Below are 19,200 nucleotides of genomic sequence, written 5' to 3'. Positions count from 1 at the left end.
CGCGCTCGTGTGTCAGTATATCAGTTGCTGCCTGCCCTATGCCCTCTCAGTTTCTTCTTGCTGGCAACTCTGACAGAGGGACAGTAGGGCGGGTAATGGAATGGACATGAGCAACACATATTGTAGAACAACAGTTACGAAAGGTAGGTAACGTTTTTTTCTTCTTTGAGTGCTTGCTCATGTCAATTCCATTCTAGGTGGCTCACAAGCAGTGCCAACTGAGATGGGCTTGGAGTTCATGGACTTGCAACACTGCTCTGCCAAAGCCAGCATCGTCTCGAGCTTGCTGGGTAAGTGCACTGTTACCTGTGAAAATTTACGGCACCTCTCCTATACCCTACTGAGAGCTTAAGGCGTGACCTGGTTAATTTAAGACATCCCTCCTATACCCTACCGAGGGCTTATGGCATGACCCAATTAATTTAGGTACCCCCATGGAAGGTAGGGGGGTCGGTTTAGGGTGTAAGGCACCTATTTTTATCCACGGGGCTTAGGAAGAAACTCGGTCAATTTAAGTACCTGTCCTTTTTTGGGGGGCTTAGGGCTTTATGGGTCTGCGGAACCTTTTTAGTGAAAGAACCTTACACAGTTGTGCTTTAAACATTTATTTATTAGCAATACACACAGAATACATATATTAAGCAAATTTTTTATGCTTACTATTTTTGGGGGGGTTGGGCAATGCCTTTACACATTACGGTTGTGCAGAGGGGTTAGCGTTTTAGCAGCTTGATGTTGAACTGCAGTCCAAAAATGTTTTTTTAAAGAGTACTGTTTTTTATTTATATTATATAGGTAAAAATAGGCTTTTTAAAAAAATGTATTACATTTATTATATTATTTAATATTTTTAAATAATAAAAATTTTAATCAGTTACGCGCTGGCACTTATGTGGGTTTTTTTGCTTAAGATTTTTACATTTTATTATTTATACCCAAATTGTAACTTAATTGTGACCTTTTTTATTTGTGCAGATGGTCAGCATCAAACGCTGGTTAGAGCTTATTTTACCATTTGTTGAGGTTGTTTTTTTTTTTTAATATTTTAAAATTTTTTTAAACAACTGCCTGAACGTCCCTCAATTTCAAGCGTAATATCTCTATTTCCTTACTTACAGAGGCTTTATGCTGATTCCCAGTCTTCTAAGTGGTTCTCCTGAGATATTACTAACCTTGAGAGATTATAAGACACTTTCCATAGTGCCCACCCAGCCGCAATCTTTACTGCCCATTTATTCAATGAAGACTTCGTAGTTTTGCAGTATGCTTCAAACCCTTTACAAGCATGTTCCAGTGCATTTTTCTCCTTGAAAAGAATCATGTTCCCATGGGCGCAGACCTTGCAAGGAGGGTTGGTTCCTCCGCCAGTTTCCTGGCTTTTCAACGTTAAGTTTCCCACTCTCCCTATTCCCGGGAGTGTTCATTCTGTCAACAGGCTGCAGTCCTGTTGACAGAAGAGCACATATATATTATGTCCAACTGCTGTATACACCTCAATCCAAATGACCTAGGTTGCCTGTATTCTCCACCAGTATGTTACCTGTGGAAAACTAGGGCACCCTGCCTATACCCTACCGAGGGCTTAAGGCGTGCCTGGTCAATTTAGGACACTCCACCTATACCCTACTGAGGACGTAAGGTGTGACCCAATTAATTTAGGCCCCCCCACCCCACCCTTTCCCTTGGGGCTCAAGGTGTAAGGCACCTCTTCTTACCCATGGGACTTAGGAAGAAACCTAGTCAATTTAAGAACCCACCCTTTTCCTTGGAGCTTAGGGCTCTACGGGTCTGCGGAAACTTTTCCCAGTGAAAGAGCCTTACACAGTTGCTAATAAATAGGTGTTTAAAGCACAATGCACACAGAATATATGTACCAAGCAAATCTCTTATGCTCCAACAAACAGCCAAATTTCACCCGATGGCCAGTCAAGGTTTATTTATTTGGGGGTTCCCGGCAATGTCTCTGCACATCACGGTCGTGCCAAGTTCCAGCAGCTTAATGTTGAACTGCAGTCCGGAAATGGTTCCCAAAGAGCATTGTTTTTCATTTACATTATATAGGTAAAACTAGCTTTCTTTTTTAAATTTATTAAACCTACTACATTATTCCACACTCCTAAATAACAAAAATTTTAACCAGTCAGTCACTGGGCACCTGTGTCTCCTTTTTTTTGCCCGTTTTTTACTTTTTATTTTTTATACCCAAACTGTAACTTAATTGTGACCTTTTTTATTTGTGCAGGCGGTCAGCATAAAATGCTGGTTAGAGCTTATTTTACAACCTTGGTGATTATAACTTTTGTTAGGGACATTTCTGAGGTGGGGGTGCTTTATTACCAGCAAAACATTTTTTTTTTTTTAATTTTAATAATAAATTCCCTAAGTTTCACCCAAGGCTGGTTTAATATGGGGTGGGGTGGGGGTTAATTAAGTCTCAGGCCTACAGCACAATGAGACATGTACGGGTGGATACATGACCTGGTAGCAGCTCTACAGATCTCTTGGATTGGTACCTGTGCCAGGAAGGCCACTGACTATGCTTGTGCCCTAGTCGAGTGTGCCATCATGATTGCAGACGGAGGCATCTTCTCAAGCTCATAGCAATAATGGATGCAGGCCATGATCCAGAATGAAATCCTCTGAGCAGGCACTGGGCGACCTTTCATTCTGCCTACCACCGCAACAAACAACTGCATTGACTTACGGAATGGCTTTGTTCTATCTATGTAGAAGGCCAGCGCCCTCCTGACGTCCAGGGTGCGTAGCCTGCACTTCTCATCTCTACGTATGAGGCTTTGGAAAGAAGACAGGTAAGTATATGTCCTGGCTAGCATGAAACTGGGAGATGACCTTGGGCAAAAATGCTGAGTGGGGTCGCAGCTGGACCCTGTCCTTGTAGACGACCATATAGAGCGGTTCCAAAATAAGTGCCTGATTTCGGACACCCTACAGGCTGACGTTATCGCGACCAGGAACGCAACCTTCTACGAGAGAAGCAGGAGACAGCAGGAAGCCAGAGGCTTGAAGGGAGGCCCCATGAGTCTCGACAGCACAAAATTCAGGTCCCACGGACGGATGGAATCCCGGACTAGTGGGTAGAGATGCTCCAGATCTTTCAAAAACCGGGATGTCATGTCGTGAGCAAAGATCGAACTGCCTTGGAACGGAAAGTGGAAAGCTGAGATAGCGGCCAGGTGGACCTTGATTGATGACAGAGACAAACCTTGGAGTTTGAGGTGTTGCAGTTAATCCAGGATCTCCTGCAGTGGGGCCTGCTCAGCCTGGATACTCCGTTCTGAGACCCAGCACGTGGACCTTTTCCATTTGGCCAGGTAAGTCGCTCTGGTGGAGGGTTTTCTGCTACCCAGCAAGACCTGCTGAACATGGGCCGAGCATTTCCGTTCATCCACGTTTAGCCATGCAGTAGCCATACTGTCAAGTGTAGCACTGCCAGGTTCGGGTGCAAAAGGCTGCCGTGGTTCTGGGACAGCAGATCCAATCAGAGGGGCAGGTGCAGCGGAGCAGCTACTGAAAGGTTCAGCAATGTGCCAAACCTGTGCTGGCGAGGCCACATGGGGGCTATTAGGATAACCTTTGCCCTGTGCTGCTTGATCTTCACAAGGACCCTGTGAATCAATGACACAGGTGGGAAGGCATACATCAGTGTCCCTGACCACGGGATAAGAAATGCATCTCATAGGGAGCCCCGGTCCATCCCCTGGATCGAACAGAACATGTGACATTTCCTGTTCTGCCGGGACGCGAACAATTCCACCTGGGGAGTTCCCCACCTCTGGAAGATTATGCTGACCACCTCCGGATAGAGCGACCACTCGTGGTGAGACGAGAAGGTCCTGCTGAGATGATCTGCTAGCAACTTCTTGATTCCAGGCAGGTGCGCAGCTACCAGATGAATGGCATATTGCACACAAACATCCCAAAGGCTGAGAGCTTCCTGACAAAGGGCCGAAGACTTGGCACTGCCCTGCCTGTTGATGCATTACATTATGGTGGTATTGTCTGTCACGATCTGTACCACCTTGCCCTTCAGGTGGGGCAAGAAAGCCTGGCAGGCCAGGTGAACTGCTCTGAGCTCCCTGACGTTTATGTGGTGGGCCAGATCGTCCCACAACCAGTGGCCCTGGGTGCTCAGCTCGCCCAGGTGGGCTCCTCAGCCCAGGTCTGAAGCGTCGGAGACCAGGGTCAGCGATGAGGACAGGGCCACGAAGGGAACTCCCTCCAACACTGACCCAGAGTCCAACCACCATCCAGGGATGACCGGATGTGATCCGGCACCCTGACTATCCGGTCTTAGTCGTGCCTGGTGGGGATGTAGACTGATGCCAGCCACGCTTGTAGGGACCGGAGATGGAGCCAGGGATGACTTACCACAGATGCGCATGTAGCCCAACAACTGCAGGCTGGTGTGAGCCGTGGTGAGCAGGTGGTTCTTCACATGGGAGATCATGTCTGACATGGCCTGAAAACATACTTTGGGAAGAAAGGCTATGGCTTGCGTGGAGTCGAGAACTGCCCCAATGAACTCTATTCACTGGAGTGGCGTTAAAGTGGATTTTTTCTCTTTTATCAAAAGGCCCAGGTCCCGGCAGGTGGAACACACCAGATCGAGGCTCCTTTGTACTTGTTCCCGGGACCTACCCTTGATGAGCCCAGTCATTGAGATATGGGGAGACCTGGGCCCCTCGATGGCTCAGGTAAGCAGCCACTGGCACCATACATTTTGTGAACACCCTTGGGGCCGATGAGAGGCCAAAGGGCAGCGCCATGAATTGAAAATGGAGTCTGTCCTCTATGAAATGGAGGAATCGCCTGTGATCTTTGATACAGCAAAGCCAGGGAGCAGTGGGAGAGTGGTAGAGGGGAGATATAAAAGCCCATGGCTAATTAAGGCGTGGTTCCCTGTTAGGGTGACCAAACAGCAAGTGTGAAAAATTGGGACAGAGGGTGGGGGGTAATAGGAGCCTATATAAGAAAAAGCCCCCAAAATCAGGACATCTGGTCACCCTATTCCCTGTAGACTAGGGAAGGTTACTACAGGTTAAATGGAGCACCTGTAGGCAATTAAGACCCTGTCAGGAACCTAATAAAAAAACCCTGCTTCAGACAGTGTGGAGCAAGGAAGGAGAGAGGACTGGAGTTTGCAGGTGTGTTGATGAGAATTAAAAGACCAGAGAACCGGAGGAAGGGAGACCCTGCCCCAGCAGGGCAGGGAGACTCCCTCCCCCAGCATCAAGGACCGAGGGTAATCCTACCCAAGCAGGAAGAGGATAAGAAACCCGCAGGGGTTGAAAGGGGCTGGGGCTCAGAGTGAGGAGCAAACCCACTCCCCATCCCCGCTTCCCTCCTCTACCACCTTCCCCATCCACTAGGGGGGCCCTTGGCCCCCCAAGTGCCCGGGGAAGGTGGGGGACCCTAGAGCCCCCCCCCCCCCCCACTCCCCCCCAAGAAAAGTGCGGGACCCACCATACCAACATTGGGCATTTTGTCACACCTTGGAATATGGAAATATGGAAATAAGCATCCTTCAAGTTGATGGTGGCATACCAGTCTCCCGGATCCAGGGAGGGGATGATCAAGGCCAGGGAGACCATGTGAAACTTCAACTTTCTGAGAGACTTGTTGAGGCGACACAAGTCCAGAATGGGTCCATGGCCCCCTTTTCCTTTCAGGATTAGGAAGTAGCGGAAATAGAACCCCTTTCCTTTCATGTCCTGGAAGACCTCCTCCACCGCCCCCAGGTGCAGTAGGTTCTCGACCTCTTGAATGAGGAGTTGCTTGTGAGAAGGGTCCCTGAAGAAGAACGAGGAAGAGGGGGGCTCGTAGGGAGAGGCGCCTGAAAATTGCAGGGCATAGCCCTGAGATACTAAGTCCAGAACCCAGTGGTCTGAGGTGACCCGCGACCAGACCGAACGGTAGGGATGAAAACGGCTGAGGAAAGAACAAGGTGGATCCAGGGAGTTGACTGGGGCGTCGCTCTCAAGCGCACCTTCAAAATGAGCACTTCTGGCTCCCTGGATACTTAGCTGGGCCGAGCTGCGCAGATGAGCGGGAGTTGGAAGGGTGGTGATGACTAATACTCGTGTCTCTAGCCCTTCGCCTTGCAAACCCCGACAAGGCTGACAAGGCTTTGGCAGCGGGGGTGGCCAGAACTGCTTCCTTGCAGATTGTGGCATATGCATACCCAGCGAGTGAAGGGTGGTCTGAGTGTCCTTTAACCCATGCAGCCTCGTGGCCTTTGCTCTGCAAAAAGTCCATTCCCATCGAATGGGAGGTCCTGGATCGAGGTCTGTATCTCTTGGGAGAGGCCGGCGGTCTGAAGCTAGGGGCTGTGCCTCATGACCATTGCCAACGCGACCATCTTAGCTGCCAAGTCCACTGCGCCCCACGTCATTTGGAGGGAACACCAAGCCACTGCAGTGCCCTCCTCTACCAGGGTGCCAAATTCCTGGGCCAAACCCTGCGGGAGTGACTCCTTGAACTTACAGAGGGAGTCCCATAAGTTAAAATTGTACCTACCCAAGAGGGCCTGGTGGTTCATCACCCGAAATTGCAGGCTGGCTTTTGAATACATTTTTCTCCCAAAAAAGTCCAGTCTTTTGGACCCTTTATTTCTGGGAGTGGAACTGGTGTGCCCCTGCTTATCCTTCTCGTTAGCCACAGAGACGACCAGCGAGCCCAGAGGTGGGTGGGCATAAAGGTACTTGAATCCTTTGGCCGGGGCAAAGTGCTTCTTTTCGGCCCTTTTGGAGGTGAGAGGGATGGACGAAGTGGTTTGCCACAGGGCCTTGGCAATTTTCAGGACCCTGTAATGCACTGGTATTGCAACACGGCAGGGGTAGAGGCCGAGAGCACATTGAACATGGTGTCCACCTGCTTGGCCATCTCCTCCATCTCTAGGCCCAAGTTCTCGGGCACCAGTCGAAGCAGGGTCTGGTGTTCTTTAAAATTGTCCAGCAGACTGGCCAAGGGTCCCGTGACCACCTTGTCCAGGGATGAGGATGACGACTGTACCGCTGGGGGAGGCTCCGGGGCATCATCCCCCGCGGGGGAAGGGGGTTTTGGGGTGGGCGCTGTCTCCTCTACCCTGATCTCCGAGTGTGCTTCACGCATCGAGCCCAGTGCCATCAACTTTTGCTCCGAGGTGACAGCAGATTAGCGGTGCGAAGGGGGATCGTCATCACCGGCATGCCCCACGCGCTCCAATAAGGCCACTGTGCTGGCTCCTGGCCATGCTGCCAAGGCAGCACTGTAGACGCCGACATGGCCTCAGGTGCCCAATTGCGTCGGTGGAGTCTCGGCGAGGGGCTAAACTGCCCTTCTGTGCTAGAGAAATCCTCTTCTGGTGACCACGGCGAGGTTGCCGATGCCTGTGTCTGCCTGCACTGCTGACTGTCGCTGCCAGAGACCAGTGCTTGGAGAAGGAGCAGTGCTGGTACCGAGGGGACCAGTATCGCAATGGGGAGCATTCCCACAGGGCAGGCAACTAAGATCTGCGCCAAGAGGACGACCAGTGGGAGGGCGAATGGTGCCAGTTGTACAGAGACAGCCGCCTCGCCCTAGGTGATCCATGTTGAGATGGCAGGGACCGCGAATGCAGTGCCGGTGATCGAGGGTGAGCCCCAGAGGATCTGGGCTGTGATGCCGGAGATCTGCAACGTGGAGACGGAGAGCGCTGCCTTGGCTCGGGGGGATTGGTGGTGCTCCACTGGCCCCTGGGGGGGTCTTAGCGGCTGGCTTGCCCACATAGGGAGCCTTTGCCGCCTCCTGCGGCATGTGCGGTGCCGGCGGCGCGGGCAGAGACCTCTGCTCTCTCGGCACTGGGGGAACTTGGGAAGGCATCGATGTTGCCACAAGTTTTGGTCCACGTTGCTCCGGAGTGGCCGGGCAGCCCGAATTGGGTATTTTTCCTGATGCCCCATGGCCTTTCTTGCCCAGTGCCGGGAAGCTGTGCTTCTTAGTTTTCTTTCTGGGTACCAGCAATGGAGAGTGGTGCCTGGCAGAACCCGGTGCCGGGGGTGCGCTGTGCACCAAGGCCGAGGTAGTTGGAGTCAAGTCATGGCAGGATGGCTCAGAAGCTGGACGGAGAGCAGCCTACATGAGATGAGCCCTCAAACGAATATTCCGCTCTTTCTGAGTCCTGGGTTGAAAATTTTTACAAATTCGACACTTGTCCTTCACATGTGATTTCCCCCAAGCACTTAAGGCAGCTGCTGCAGGGATCACTTACAGGCATAGGCTTGTTATAGTCCGCGCAGGGCTTAAACCCCGGAGACCAGGGCATGCCCCGCCTGGGGCAAAGTCCCCTCTGGGACTCTAACTTCTAACTACACTTAACAACTACTTAACACTAACTACTATAAACAACTATTTACAAGGTCCTAAGGCTCCAAGTCAGAAGAGACGAAACCACTAGCCCTTGCTATGCAAGGAGAGTTGCTCCAACTAACCACCATGGGAGGCAAGAAGGAACTGAGAGGGTGTAGGGCTGGTGGCATCTGATATACCTATGCATGAGCACGGCACTCAAGGGGGCACCATAGCCGACCCTATGATACCGCTAAGGCAAAAATCTCTAACGACTGTGCACGTGGGAGTGCGCACACCTAGAATGGAATCGACATGAGCAAGCACTCGAGGAAGAACAGAGAGATCTCGTCCCTCTGTGATGTTGGAATTCACTTTCACTTGGGGACAACGCTTGAGGGATCTAAACTCCTTACTCTCCGTTATACCGGATGACACTGGCAGGTGCTGGCGAGACAGAGCCTGCAATATTCCCATACTGGAAACCTGCATGTTTTATCTCAGTGAGGCACCTGATTTTAATTGCCATAGCAATGAGGAGTCCTGATGGTCCCAGGGCCTCCCACCACTTGACTCGCGCTGCTGATCCAAGACTCAAAGGAGAACCTAAGAATACCATTCCCCTCCAAAAGGCTGCACACACACTGTGTTCCTCCCGTAGTTTTACTTTAAAGACCCTCAGGGCTAAGCATACTCCTGCCCTCCACACAATCCCTGTAATTCAGATACCATCCCCATAACACAGAGAACACACACATACAAGACAGCGAACTCCTGAAGGGTCTTTTTTCTTCGCACCTACTGCACTCTGCCCAACTAGACTAGATCCTTTGGTACAGTTAATAGGCCCCAATTTATCAAGGTATTTAAGTACACGCATAACTTTACGCGTGTGGGTAGCCCCAACTGAAGTCAATGTGACTGCTCATGTGCTTACCATTACAGATATATTTACGAACCTTGCTGAATCGGGGCTTTACTATCCATGAACTCCTGCTGTCACCTCCACCCTTCAGAAGGTATCCAGAAAGAGTTCTGGTGTCCAGTACGAGCCAGCTATGGATGACTAGGTAGAGGGTAGGGCTTTTTGACCACCAAGAGCTATCAATAGATGGAACAAGTTTTCTCATTGCTCTTACCGCTGCCTTCACCATTGTATTTTAGGCAGTTCCTGAACATGGTCTTCATGTCACCCACAAACTCCTCCTTGGTGCAGTACTGACCTCCATTCAGCTTCTTCTCCATGCTAGAAATGTCCATGGGAGCCTGAAACACATCAAGATCTCCCTTCAATTACAACAAGCATGAGAGAGGCCCAGAAGGTGGTGTTACTAGCTTCCCAAAGAGGCCAGAAAGGTCTGTTATGACCATCTAGTCTGACCTCCTGCATAACACATGGCCAAAGAACTACAAAGAACTGACTAAAGACCTAGCTTTCTACCAATCCAAAGAGTCATATGCAAGACCGATGGAGCGGGTTGGACCATGTTGCCTACCTTAATGATCTGGTAGTAATTTGGAGCATATGATTCATCAACTGGTTCCAAGAAGGGCCAAGAGTCCTTGTGAGCCTTTACCACATCTAGAACTGACCGCAACAAAAGGAAGAGAAACTGTTACGCACAGCCAGGCAGACATTCAGTTATTTTTAACTCCTGCGAAGTGAAAGGCGAGAGTAGGAGACTGACCTTTGTACATGGCGGTGAACTCATCATCCAGTTCAAAGCTGCAAATGGGAAGTGCAATAATGAATACACACACTCTTATCTTCATCATTCCTCCACCCCATACCTGGTGCTCCCAACAGTAAGGTTCTGCAGAAGAACCCGTACGTGCATCCACACTATGAACACTCATTCAAACGGACACCCTCTTTCCTGTACTGCACTCTACGCCCCTCAGACGTTCCTCCCACCTCAATCCCCTCCTCACCGTCCTTATTAACACCCACCCCATTTACTTTATCACTGGCCACATTCCTCCTACCCCCTACCCTGAAAGCGTATGAATGCACAGGCCTGTTGCACACACTGCAATGTACTCACAGATCCTTGGTCTTCCTTTCCTCCCTGGCAGGAGAACTGGGATCCAAGTGGGAAAGTTCTGGGGGAAGCTCCTTCCCCTGGGCCAGAAGCCAAGCCCGTTCTTCCCGGAGCTTCCTCCTCCTGGCTCGTTCTGCAATGGGAGAAAGAAAGCCGTTTAGCCCTCTTACCCCGCATCAGTAACATCACGCACGAAAACTAAGGAGGCTATTCAGCAGCCAATTTCAGGAGGTTGTTGTGTCCGACAGCCAAGGGCTTTACCCAGTGAACGCTGTCATCCCTCCAGAAATGGCAGCAGCAAGGAAACAGAGAATACAGGAGCACCACACCTGCCTTTCCTCCTCTCCACCTTAACAACAACTTATTTTGCAGTGTCACTGTTGCAAAGCTGCTGCTAGCCTGTTTCCAGACAAATTTCCACTTAACTGACTGGGCCAACTGTGTTGCTGAGGTTTAAGAAGTCAGTGGCAGGGATGGCAGGAGCTACTTTCAGACCACCTCTGGTCTGCAGCCAGACATTGGTTAGCCACTGTTCTGTTTCAGATGGGGAAGTTTACTGGTTTTGTGTGAGCTTAGTTTTCTTTTTCTTTTACCAGTTCTACGGGCACTTAAATTCACAAGCACGTTTTGTACCAAGATTATGTCTCCAGAACTGTTTTCTGAGAAGACTCTGTTTCCTTGGTCACTGCAGCAACCCACATATGGTATGAAGGTGGGATCTCCCACAGAGGAGAATACCAGAGACTTGGAAATGTAAGGTGGAGACCCAAAGAAAGGATAGCAGAAGATGAGGGACTGGAGGAAATTCTGGTGTATTTGCCTCCTACAGCCTCTGCACCTCAGGCCTGTCCCGTGAGATGGCAGCCTTCACGTCCCTTTTCTAATTGTTCTTAAAGGGCCAAAGTGACACGAGACTAAGGCAGTAAAAGATGAGCAGGGCTCAAGAAGTGCCACACTCTGAAGGAAAGCTATTGCTACATTCCAGTTTGTCAACTAAGGAGGGAGGTAAAAAGGGATGAAGAGAAAAAACTGAGAATGAATGTCTCTGAACTTCTTACTCCCACTGACACCAGGAGTACCATTCCTGTCTTCAAAGGTATGTTTTTGAGGAAGAATGTCCATCAAGGATGGTGCAAAAGCCTCCTAAACTTTCCCAGAACCACAAGCGGGAAGATGTTGGAATTGACTTTGTTTTGTGTCGCTGGCCTTATTTTGTGACCAGCCACAGAGCTGGTGGATTCCTTTCCTGGTACCCCATTATCTGAGAAGGCACCTGAGGTCTATTGCATCACATGAGGACACCCCAGTGACTACTCCTAAGAAAAAACTGCTAACCTAAGAGAAGGGTCTGGTCTCTGAATACTGCTGAAGGGTCCATCAGAAACAGTACCCTGAGAAAAACTTGATTAATTCTACAACACAATTGCTACATCCAAAGAAATCCACTGAGGAGATACTGGACATTATCATTCAGGAGCCGTTTCAGACCTGGGAGTATGTCAGAACAAAGAATGGTGAAGAGTTTTCAAGTTTACCCTTACAGGACTCTGGCTAGCACTCAAGGTGCAAAAATAGGGAAGGGGAGAGAGGGGACTTGGTGTAAAATAAACCTGGATACTACAGGGGTGGAATGGATATAAAAAACAAGGTATACTTTTACTGTGACATAAAGCAAGGTACTCTCCAGTGAACAATGTCATGGATGATGAACCTGTGTCTTTTCCCAGGAGGAATCTTAATACCAGCTATTTGGGTGATGGCATCCAGATGTGTGTGTGATTCCTAAATGGGAGGAAGTTCAGAGGCCTCCTTGATACAGGACCTTTGTCCACCACAAATGGATCCTCACTAAAGGTCTGGATGTAAGCAACATCTTGGAATTGTGCTGTGTACATGGAGACTACATGGATTTCTGGAGTTCTGAATACAAATTAAGGACCAGTACATTTTTGATGAAAGTAAGTATGGCTGATAAACATCCCCTCTAACATAGAATTGGTATATCCTGACTTAGAATACCACAACTTGTAGCAGACCGTCCAATATCATGTGTGGTAACTGGGTCTTTGGCTACAGAGAAACAACTTTTTTCCAGAGGACCTACTGTATATGGGAAACCAGGAAAGGTGGCATATGTGGAAGGAATCAAAAGGGGAATTTACATCTTGTGAGCTGATCCAGAAGATCAAAGGGGAAGGAAAGGCCTTGGATCCAAGTTGGCCTGGTCAGAAAGATGAGAAGGAGGAATCCACCTGGCTTATCTTTGAACCTGGAATAGAGCAATCCCAACATATATTCCTGTATACAGCTGGATCATTAAATTGATCCAGCAAGAACTACCTTAATCACTTTTTACAGGATTAGGGTCACTGAGACCAAAGGTGCAATGGATACCCGTACGATGAGTTAAGGAAAATGAATGACCGAGGAGTAACTGAGCCATTTAATACCAAATGGACAAGCCTTGTAGTGATAGTGCCCAAGAAAAATGGGAGTGTTCACTTTGTGTAGGCTTTGGGAAGCTGTCTAAATCTGATGATGCTTTTCATTAAGATCACAATTGGACTGTTTTAATTCACTGGCACGCTTTTGGCCTACACGGGGCACTACCCATCAAACTCCGAAAGGTTGCCAGTGTCCCAAAGGTACTTCATAATTTTCCAATGACGTAGCTAGGTGATACATAGTGCCATGTGAGAGGAGCACTTGAAACCTCTAACAGCAATTCTGGTGGAAATCCTGAAAGCTGGTTGAAACCATAAATCCAGGGAAATGCAGATGGGCCCAGCAGAGGTTCACCATCTGGGTTATACCCTAAAGAAGGGGCTAGCAAAATACCAGATTGACAAGGTACAGATGGATCTACGTACGCCCGCAGCCTGAAACTGAAAAGCAGGTGAAGTCCCATTAGATGGTACAAATGCTTCATTCTCCAGTTTTCTGTCATTGCAGGACCTCTTACAGAATTCAGTTAAGATAAACCATAAAGTTCATAATCTTTGTAACCCTGAAAACCTGTGTATGTGAACATCCAGTTTTACAAAATAAACTACTTCATCTTAGGGTCATTGCTGATCTGTCATGAAAACTCTTTTCCCAGAGAAAAACTTGATTTACTGTCATTGAGACAGTGTCTAGTAATAAAGTGAACTGTGGAAAACCTAAAATATTACCTGGATAACTGATGTTTCTGAGGCCTAGTGTACATAAAAAATATGCACTGATTTAACTAAAGGTTTGATTTTAATTCAGTTTAGTTAAACCAATGCAATAAGACTTCATGGACACTTATTTTGGTTTAAGACAAACTTATTTTGATTTCAAGTATCAGAGGGGTAGCCGTGTTAGTCTGAATCTGTAAAAAGCAACAGAGGGTCCTGTGGCACCTTTGAGACTAACAGAAGTATTGGGAGCATAAGCTTTCGTGGGTAAGAACCTCACTTCTTCAGTATTGGGAGCATAAGCTTTCGTGGGTAAGAACCTCACTTCTTCAGATACATCTGAAGAAGTGAGGTTCTTACCCACGAAAGCTTATGCTCCCAATACTTCTGTTAGTCTCAAAGGTGCCACAGGACCCTCTGTTGCTTATTTTGATTTGGCTTAAGTTAATTGGGAGCAGCTTTAAACTACACTGAAATAAGCCACTCTTAAACCAAAATGAGACAGTCCACACAGAAATTTACACCAGTTTAATTAAATTGTTTTTAAAAACAGATTTAAGCTAACCCAGAGCAAATTTTGTGTGTAGACAAGGCCTAACACCATCAGATAATGCAGTGATTCCATTTATCAATCTAGGTACATATATGGCTGATATCAAAGCAGTATCTGAGCATCTCCCATGTATTTGCAGATTTATCCTCACAACACCTGAGATGTAGAGAAGTATTATGCCCATTTTACAGATGGGGAATTGAAGCACAGGAAATTAGGTCACTTGCCAAAGTGACACAGGAAGTCTGTGGTAGATCTGGAATTGAATGGATTTATGGTTAATGCACTAGATTTTGACTAGATTAGCTAGGACTGACAACTAGAGACGTATAAAGGCCATCTGTGTAATTGGGTTTTAAAAGACTAGAGGGGTGGCAGGTAGAAAAAGCTACTCTGTTACAGGATATCTGGCCTACTGCCAAACATCTGGTTAGCAGACTATTCTGTATTGGAAAGTTTACTGGTTTTGTGTACTTAGTTTTTCTTTTCGTTATACTAATTCTGTATCATCTTAAACGATTCACAAGCACTTCTACTACCCCAGACATTTACATCCAGAGCCGTTTTCTGGGGACATGCTGGGTCTTCCTGGCGCTGCAGCAACCTAGTCATTTGTTGTGATCACCACAGATCTAGCATTTCTGTCCCCAGATGAAATGACTGACTCACCCTGCACCCGGTTGCAGCAGCCCAAAGCAAGAGTGAAATGAAACCTGACAATGCTACATTAAGCCCAGAAAAAAACTGTTATCCCCACACCTGTACCACCTCTGACTTCTCAAGCTCACACTTCCTGCTGGTCCTTTAGCTCAGAATTACTGCAATGGGAAGGGGGGCAGGAAAAAAGCAAGAGTCATTTCTGTTCAGCTGGAAGATTGAGGAGTTGGATAAATTGCAAATAGACTCAAACCACAGCAAATAAATGCATCCGGGTAACTCAGCTGAAAGGCAGAAGGGCATTCAGACCCCAACTTATTCCTGTGACATTCTAGTGCCAACGCACACCTGTCTGATGACAAGTGTTCACATCCCCTGACTGCTTAAACCCCAAACAGTTATCTGTTAGGCAACAGTGTGTGGACAGCATGAACTAGCACTTGGAAAAGCTTCTAAAGTTGTCCCCTGCACAACCTAGTTTTTAACCCTTGATCCAGTCTGGACCCTGAATTATGAGATCGCCGTTTAATGGCCCACATCAGTGTGGAAACTCTGCTCTTGCGGCACCCACCCTTCCCCCTTGGCAAGGCAGTTCCACCTTGCAGTGTTTCTGTCCACGTGCTTCCGGCAGAATGGAACGAGTGCTGCTCAGAGGCAATGAAAACCCAACTGGGCAGGTTGTCTGTGGGGAGGCAGAAGAGGGGCAGGGAACTGCAAGAGGAGCATAAACAGTAGGGAGGAGGAAAGGACAGAGTTTCGGAAGGTGATGAAGCCAGGATGGTAGGAGGAAGACAGAGCTGAAGGGGGTATAAGAGGACAAGGAGGGAGAAGGGACAAGGAAAAGGGAATACAGGTGGCCAAACAAGAAGAGGCCAGAGAATAACAAACCCACTTCTGAAGTAACACAATCACTGATTCCATCTTGGACGTATATGAAGGAGTCTATGGCATGGAAGGAGCACAAAGGATATATCTCAATTCAGTTTAACAACCCCATCAGGGGCCCTTTCAATGTCCACACCTTCACTTCATACAGCAATTACAGGTACCTTCCACTGCTTTGACCTTCTCCTCCATCTCCCTCTTCCTCTCCTCCTTTAGCAGCTGTTCCTGCTCCTTCTTCTGCACTGCCAGAAGGATTTGGCGCTCCTCCTCTTCCTCCCTGCGCCTTTGCTTCTCCATCCTGCTGAGCACACTTGGAGTCGCCTGGGATAAAAGGCCACATATGAAATTGTAACGGGCGTAAGCATAAGGTGGCACTGGCTTATACGGATCTGATCAGCTGCAGATTTACTTTGAAGGAGACTTAAAAATGTAACTACAATAAGTGATGGAAACAAAAACACATACAATCGCTCTGTCAGAAAGGCTACACTCTATGAGCTGTATTCTCCTCCCACTGTGTACAGTTCTTATCCCATCCCAGTTCCTTCTCCCTCGATCCCTGGCATGTTGTAATTAGTGTGTGTGATCCAGTTAGACTGTAAATTCCACGGAGCAGGTACCACATCCTCTTATTAATCTGTGAAGTGCCATGCACACATATGGCACCGGGGAAAAGGCACCATGGGAAAAACTTTATTTGCTTGATTTCATTATAAGCCGAATGCTTGGATCATTCATCAACATTCCCATCCCACTGACAGTTCTACAAAGCACAGATGCCCTGAACATACCAAGGGAAACTATCACACTTGGAAATAACCCATATGCCCATAGGCTCTCCGCCTCAATTCTCAGGGTATAAACAGCAACAATCACTTAGGCACAAGGCATTTCCTGAAGATTAATGATCAGATGGGGTCCCTCAGCTGCCTCTCAGGCCATCAACTTTTCCTTGCCCACCATTAATCCCCAGAAAAAGCCCTGCACCTCGATCACTATTGCTTTACTGTTTCACCTGCCTGGAAATAGGACCTGCGGGTGCTTTGATAAATGGCTTGAAAGGTTGTACAGTGAACCCAGACATATTGTAAGTGCCTCCATTTTTTTTTCTTTCCTGAAATGCTATTTAGCAATGTCCTGCAGCAATGCTCCTTGGAGAATCACCCCACACTATCCCCTATTCACTGCCTCCAGCAGCAACAGTACTTGAGAGGGAATTATTCTTCACCTCATGTTGCCCACCAGTAGACGCATACCACAGTTACAGAGATTTGTTTAGTCAGGGCCCTGGAGTGCTTTACAGCATTACCAGTGGATCCCACGTTAAAGTGCACACTGAAGAAAAAACAGAAATGCCTGTTCTGTTCTGACCAGAATGCAGTGAACCCTTTGGGCCTTACCTTACCCCATGGAGTGGTCTCAGTTATTAAGATTCAGAATCCCCAAAGGGCTACAGTACCCAATTAATCCTGCTAGACTCACTGCCTGCATCCCAGGGGAATTAGCATAGAATCTCAGCAATTAGAGATGGTAAAGACCCTTTACAACATGTAGTCAATTTCCCCAGCCACTACAGGACTCTTCCTACAGTGTAAGGTCTTTGCCCAGTTGTAATATCACAAGCAACAGGACTCCTGTCACTTTCCAAGGGAAACTATTCCATGGGTTTATGCATCCCACTATTAGCCGATATCTCTTGATATTCAATCTAAAAATAGATCTGTTTCCTTATAAGTCAACCCTTCTAGCCCTCAGTCACTGTAGCTGCTTTTCTCAGAATCCCCTCCAGTGGATCTACATCCTTCTAGTCTCAGGATGCCCAGAACTGAACCCAATACTCCAAGTGCAGTCACAACAGAGCAGCAAAGAGAGGGAGTATCAGCTCCTTGTTCCATGGGACAATGCCTCTTTGTATGAGGTTCAGAGCTGCACTGCCATATCAAAACATGAACGTCTCTCTAATTTAACTTCCTCTATCACCTGGAGGTCTCTTAGCTTTGTGATCTGACCAGAGGCCCAATCCTATAAACAGGAGCATATATAAATGTAGAGGTGAGAGTAATCCCACTGACATCAAATAGGGCTACTCATGTGAGTCAAGTTCCTCACATGCATAAGCGTGCATACAACTGGGCCCCATATTTTTAGATTCTCAGTCTCCTTACATGTCTCTACCCTCTACAAGGTTCAAACCGCCTCCCTGTTTAGCATGTGCTAATGTCATTAGCGTGCTAACATGTACGAAGACAATAAGACAAAGGGTGACCAAGGGTGGCAAGTCCATAGCAGATTTTATTTATGATGCATCAGCCAGTTTTTTTATTCACATGACAGTGAATCCAAGCCAATGTGTGTGCCTCACCAGACACCATTTCTGCAGATGCTAAGCTATTAATACGATCCTCTCTTCTCTCAGTCTCCACATTTATATGCACAACGGTTATGGTCATGCATATAAATGTGTTCTCGGGAGGTGTTGGCAAAACATTTAGCCTGCAGTTCTCAAAAGACCATTTTCAGAGCTAGCCCAAGTGCACTTATCTTTCCTATGACATTCAGTATCTCCCCACAATGTGGAGACAGCAGCCACAGGACTTACACCACCCTTTGGACAGAAAACAGTGATTATAGAGCATACAAGAGTTTTAAACAAACCGAAGGTGCTCCCCACAGCAGATCTGGTGCCATTCTGGTGAGAGTTAAGAGGAAAACAGGAAAATCACCAACCCAACACAATGAGCACTGCGATTCCAACATACAGCCACCCCAAAACAACATTTGTTCCCAGTGGCTCTGGCAGTCTGACCGGGCCTGCTCAAGAAGTCTTATTACAGCAGTTATAAGATGGGCGCTTTAAGATGTTCTAGATGGATAGTGGCCTGATTTTCAGAGGAGCTGAGTGCGTGCAACTTCCAATGAAGTCAGCCAGAGCTATGGGTGCTCATCTTGGAAATCAGGCCACAGACACCCAAGCAGGCAGCCAGGTTGTGTGTTGGAACGTGTCTCCTTGCACACCTGTTTGGAATGAGAAATGCCAGCACAGAACAGAAGTAAAACTTTCTGAACCAATAGTTGGCAAGGATTTTTTTTCTGCAATTCTAATGTAACCACCTCCTTCCTTCCTACAGAGGGCACTGCGAGACATAGCATCACCATCCCTAGGTTCTGCCTTTCACATTGGCTTCTGAAATGGGCCATCTCAGGATACTCAATCAACATAAGGAGATGGAGGCCTGGTCCCCTTGGCCTCCCACAGCTCGTGCCCCTTCCCCTCGTCCCCTGAATGTTCTCTGCCAGGATTTCCGCAGTTTCTCCTTAATGAGGGTGCTGCTCAGAAGGTTTTTAATGAGGAGTTAATCTGAACCACCTGTTGAGAAATCCCCGGAAGGGTCAGAAGCCTACAGAGCAGTTACAGCTCAGATTTAAGAAGCATCCAGAGCTTGGGGCTAGAAGGAAGGGTACACAACACCACACTGAGCAGGAATGACATTCTGTGCCTGAATCTTACCAATGCAGCCCCTACCCCACCTTTAGCAAACTGCTCACCAGATATTCTGGCACTTTTCCTGGCTCCCAT

General features: G+C 47.8%; 1 protein-coding gene across 1 annotated transcript in view; it reads right to left on the bottom strand.

The window, feature by feature from the left end:
• The window catches only part of LOC117882678 (cat eye syndrome critical region protein 2), a 128,061-nt gene that overhangs the window by 10,026 nt on the left and 98,835 nt on the right, over positions 1-19,200 (bottom strand). Inside the window, exons 9-13 of the mRNA XM_034781300.1 lie at positions 15,788-15,944; positions 10,371-10,500; positions 10,014-10,051; positions 9,822-9,913; positions 9,465-9,591 (exon numbers count right to left, since the gene is read on the bottom strand). Coding sequence (XP_034637191.1) covers positions 9,465-9,591; positions 9,822-9,913; positions 10,014-10,051; positions 10,371-10,500; positions 15,788-15,944 — 544 coding nt within the window. The remainder of the gene's footprint in view (positions 1-9,464; positions 9,592-9,821; positions 9,914-10,013; positions 10,052-10,370; positions 10,501-15,787; positions 15,945-19,200) is intronic.

This window comes from Trachemys scripta, chromosome 1, assembly GCF_013100865.1.
Source record: "Trachemys scripta elegans isolate TJP31775 chromosome 1, CAS_Tse_1.0, whole genome shotgun sequence".
In the NCBI taxonomy this organism is placed as follows: domain Eukaryota; kingdom Metazoa; phylum Chordata; order Testudines; family Emydidae; genus Trachemys; species Trachemys scripta.
Note: the sequence above shows the minus strand (reverse complement) of the source record. Positions and strands in the feature narration are given on the sequence as shown.